Raw genomic sequence first — 5,046 nt, forward strand, 5'->3', positions numbered from 1 at the left:
ACCTACAACTAACGTCATCTAACTATGAGCCGTAGGAACTAAGTTTACCATCTAATAACTGCACTGCTGAACTCATGCAAAAGATTAGAGTGAGAAAACATATACTTGCCTCATTTCAATTTATTGCACCAATTTAGCAGTGCAGTTGCAAAGAACAGAATCTTTAAATTATATCGTGTAGAGATTTTCTTTGGTACCAACATTACCTTTTCCACTTTTCGGGAAACTGTCGCCTAAGTATAGCGCTACTGAAGCGCCAAGCACTATAATTTGTGACGAGCAGCCCACACAGTTCTTCGCTTGTGTGCGCTTCGCCGCGCGCACTGTAGCTACACGGACTGCGTCCTAAATCTACCACGTCTGGCTGAGATGGTACGGACGTGCGAGCGTGCTGGGGAATGATTCTCGTCACTGGGAACTCACCACCAAATATCCATACCATGACAGCGGCGTTCGTAGGCCTGGGTCGCGGCACCACCACGTTCACGTACAGGCAATCCTCGCTAAGCGGCGTGTTCGGGTTCCACATGGTCGCGCCCGGGAAGTCGCCGAACACCGTATCGAGGATCTGCACACAACTGTTCGGCAGGGTGGTCGCGTTCAGCACGTCGGACCAGCGCTCGATCGGCCGCGGATGCCGAAATCTCAGGGAGCCTGCGACAAACTACGTCGAGAGAGCGGGGTCCTCTCCAAGGTGTCGTCGTCGTCGTTGTCGGTCGCTGTGTCGTGTGTCTGCTGGCGTGTTCTCGCGCCGTAGTCGTCGATTGACGACGGGTCGTTCTCGATTTTCGACCGCGAGCGCGATTAGTTATTCAAGGCGGCTCTCTCGTAATCGAAAGTGTCGTCGGTCGTTCCCGGCTTTCGGCTTTTCGATTGCGCGCGTAATTGACGAAAAATCTCGAGCTATCCGACTTTTTTGGATTTTGGCGCATGGCAGTTAGAAAAATCATCTTTCCAACAAGAAGACACAGACGGACGCAGTGCCAGACAATGAGACGTTGTATATAAAGCCGCTTGGTGGAACCACCACTTAGTTTTCGATGTAGGTGGCGAATATTGTATCACCTTGTGTCGGCTGTGTCTCTTGCTGGAAAGCAAGACCATTCACTCAGACGCGCAACACCGGCGCAACGTTTAACGTTCGCTCAATAAGTCCAGAGACGCGATCAATTGGGATCAATTGGTAACTTTGACATTTGTTAAGCCACTTGCTTGCTATCGCGAATTTTCCAGCGCCCTTCGTCGCGAAAAAGCGTATTAAAGACACGGTAGAAAAGATCACAATGATGGAAGTGCGACACCCGGAGTGACACTTTAAGCGCATTATATTATTTGTATATTTAACGTCACTCGTTAATCAGACGGACGTAGTAATCTCTGCCGCGATATCGACCCGCGTCTCTCTCTTTCTCTCACTTTCTCTCTCTCTCTCTCTCTCTCTCTCTCTATCTCTCTCTCTCTCCCTCGATTCGGAGATTACTCGAGGATTACGGCCTTATCGAGAAGAAGAACAGACAGACAGACAGACAGACAGACAGACGGACAATCTGGCGGACGATCGTGCTAAATTCAGCGGCCGACGACGGGCGTCGACCACTGCTCCGGTGTTTCTCTCCTCGGTACTCTCGGCGCAGGAGAAACGTACCGACGGGCTTCTGGGCGTAGGGTATGCCGAACCAGGCGTCGACTTCCTTGCCTGTGGTGGCGGCCAAAGTTCTGCCACGGACCAAGCCCTTCTTGGTGCGGACGATCAGCGGATCGTTGGTGAAGGCGGCAGGTCGCGGCAGCTCCTCGCTCGTCAACCTGGCGCTCCTGGCGTCCTCGCGCGACGAGTCCGCGTGCTCGTGCTCGTGGTCGTGCTCATGATGCCTGCTACGGTGCGACGGCGAGCCGTGGCAGGTGTCCGGCTGGGCGAGGAGCAGGATTAGACTCAGCGCCAGCAGGATCTCCGATCTGCCGGTCCGCGAGGAACTTGGATTTCGTGATTTCATCGTGCCCGCTCGGCTGCAACGAACCGCGCAACTAGTGTGTGACGGGCTCAGGACACGTCGGATCGCGCGATACTGCACGACGATTATCGTGTGTCGGGATGCTGCGGACGTGTGGCGGTGGAAGTTCCCGGGATATTTTCGGAGCCGCCGAATGTGTCGGGAGTCTCGAAAGTTTCCGGCGTCTCGGGAGTCTTGGAGGTCGACTGCATTGTCGCGCTGCAATCCGCGATCTGTGTGTGTGTGTGTGTCCACACGTTTCTCGGGCACGTCTACGTTTGTTATCGGTACATAAGAATCCGAGACTTTCGAGACACTTTCAGGACAACTTCCGGCTTTCCGGGCGATATTCCCGGCGATTCGTGTCGCACGACCGGGTATAGTTTGGGAACTTCCAAGTTGAGAGAGTAAAGTTGGAAGACTCCAACGTTCATTACCATCCGTTATATCTCCGAGCATTGTTGTCGTCATAAATATTATCATTGCAAATATTATTAACTGTTATCGATACTGTTTGCGTCTCAAGCATCTCCTCTCACGTTCCGCAGGTGTTTCGCCTTTCTCGACTTCGCGTGTCAGTTTCTGAGGCATCATTACTTAAAATTTGTCCCCCACGCGAGATATCCAGATCCAAGTTTAGATTTAAATTTGAGCTTTTTACTTGAATAACACAATATTGCATTTGTTATCGTGATTCAGCCAAAAAATTCACATCTAAGTGTTAATAGTCGTTATTTGAAATTTGTCACAGATGTGATACTCAGTTTTGTGGATTCAGAGCTAAAAGAGAGTACTTTTCCAGTTGAAACGTGCGATTAGAAATATAAATATCACATAAATTACAATTCAACTGAAGCACTTAAATAAGACTCTGAATAAAAATTCGACCATCTCATATGAGACAAGTTTCGACAAATATTGACATGGCTTTAAATCCAAATCTTATCTGAGGTTCAAATGATGACTATTAATATGGGTCTGAGAAACTGACAAGCCGTAAAATCCAAGTTTTTCCGAAACCCCATGAACGTTATCGCGCGCGCTTTAAATAGAGACCAAAGTTAATGCCAGAGAAAGAAAGTTTCCATATGTTTCAATTTCATCATCTAAAAATCAAGCACAAATCCTTGACTGTTTGAAAATTGCACGAGTCAAACAAGTTTGAAAATTCAGTTCAAGTCTGAAATGCTTGGATATGCAGTCCACGACGATTATCACGCTTTGCGAGGGAAGCTTGAAAGCGAAGATCAGAATTTTTGTGAATTTGAGCTTTTTACTTGAATAACACAATATTGCATTTGTTATCGTGATTCAGCCAAAAAATAACTAAGTTTTATTCAGAGTCTTGTTTAAGTGCTTCAGTTGAATTGTAATTTATGTGATATTTATATTTCTAATCGCACGTTTCAACTAGAAAACTCTCTTTTAGCTCTGAATCCACAAAACTGAGTATCACATCTGTGACAAATTTCAAATAACGACTATTATAACACTTAGATGTGAATTTTTTGGCTGAATCACGATAACAAATGCAATATTGTGTTATTCAAGTAAAAAGCTCAAATTCACAAAAATTCTGATCTTCTTTTAAGCTTCCTTCGCAAAGCGTGATAATCGTCGTGGACCGTGACTGCATATCCAAGCATTTCTAATTGTTTGCGACAATGTTCTAACATTCATTTCGAGCACAAACATTCGCGACTTCGCTGTTTCACGCAAATTGAAAATTTAACGGGAAAGACGGTTGGCGGACGCAAAAGCGACCCCGGGGTGCGATCACGGACCAGGACGACGCGGTGCACCGCGCGAAATGCCTTTTTCCGAGGACTCAGGTGTCCTTAGGTGCTGGCCGATTCGCAATAGCGACTCTGCGCGCGAGATACGTGTGCCCGATAACGCGTCGGCGTTTATCCCTCTCTCTCTCTCTCTCTCCCTCTGTCTCACACACGTTAGGAGGGATTAGTAGGATAGTATTCTCTAGTTACACACGAAGGTCCACGTTGATTAGCAACTTCCTTCTACGTGTTCCGTGCGTGCCTACGTACGCTCGGTCACACGCAGCGTCCACGGGAACGTCGTACGCGGAAGTTTACACGAGGCGAGACCGCGCGTTAATGTCATGAAAAATTAGGATTTATTGGTCGCACAGCGGAGGCCCGAACGCGCGCGCTGATATCCGAAAGGCCGGACGGCGAGAAATCGACGAGAATCTGCGAGCCGATGGGCGAGAGACTTGCCGTGACGATCGATCGATCGAGTCGGGCGTTCGACACTATCGGGGAAAGATTTAATCGCGTCGATTTAAATCGTGGGAAAAGAAGAGAGAGGGAGGGGGGAGAGAGAGAGACAGAGAGAAAGAGGAAGAGAGAGAGAGAGAGAAGTAGCTCGGTCGGTTTCGTTCAACTTCCGCTAAGGAAGAGAACAAAAGCGAGGGAAAGTAGGACGCAGAGGGCAGGGGGAGGACAACGAGGGGCTCGAATCGATCGCGGATTTAGACTTCTTTTTTCGCCGTTCTCAAACGATCAATATGGATTTTCCGGGGATGCACTCACTCACCGTGGCTGCTCTCGACGATACGACGCTCGTCGCGTGACAAACGGCGGTTCTCTCTCTCTCTCTCTCCCTCTCTTTCTCTCTCTCTACCTATCTCTCTCTCTCTCTCTCTCTCTCTCTCTCTCTCTCTCTCTCTTTCTCGTCGTCTCGCGCGATACTTATCCAATTAACGGCGCGTTCTCTCGCGAAGGAGGAACGGCGGGGTTTGCGCGGCGTGTCGCGACGATACGACGGCGAATTGCGCGATTTCGCGAGCAGGAGACGGCGCGGCGAGATGTTACCCGCTGACAGAGCACTGACGGCTGCGAGAGACGGTCACGAGAGTGATAGCGAACGGTGCCGCATTATTAGAGCGCGGCTAGTTACTTCCCTTGGCACCGCGGCAGCATTATACGTACATTGCGGCACGTACGTATGTAGGGTCGTCGCGATTCCAGCTAGCTGAAGCGCGAAACAAGGGGAGCTCGTGACGGCCCTCCTTCCCTCCCTCCCTCCCTCCGCTCCC

General features: G+C 49.4%; 1 protein-coding gene across 5 annotated transcripts in view; it reads right to left on the minus strand.

Moving 5' to 3' along the window:
* Positions 1-5,046, minus strand: part of LOC116852154 (acetylcholinesterase-like) — a 59,883-nt gene that overhangs the window by 16,922 nt on the left and 37,915 nt on the right. For 3 of the 5 annotated variants that reach the window (XM_032832215.1, XM_032832217.1, XM_032832218.1), the window contains exons 3-4: positions 1,646-2,004; positions 424-654 (exon numbers count right to left, since the gene is read on the minus strand). In XM_032832215.1, the coding sequence (XP_032688106.1) occupies positions 424-654; positions 1,646-1,991 (577 nt within the window). In that variant the 5' untranslated portion in view covers positions 1,992-2,004. Of the gene's footprint in view, positions 1-423; positions 655-1,645; positions 2,005-3,977; positions 4,517-4,544; positions 4,936-5,046 lie in introns of those variants that run through there. The other 2 variants (XM_032832219.1, XM_032832220.1) reach the window with 2 other exon arrangements.

Source organism: Odontomachus brunneus, unplaced genomic scaffold (genome assembly GCF_010583005.1).
Source record: "Odontomachus brunneus isolate Ranch 3 - 2012 unplaced genomic scaffold, Obru_v1 Obru_scaffold_203, whole genome shotgun sequence".
Lineage (NCBI taxonomy): Eukaryota > Metazoa > Arthropoda > Insecta > Hymenoptera > Formicidae > Odontomachus > Odontomachus brunneus.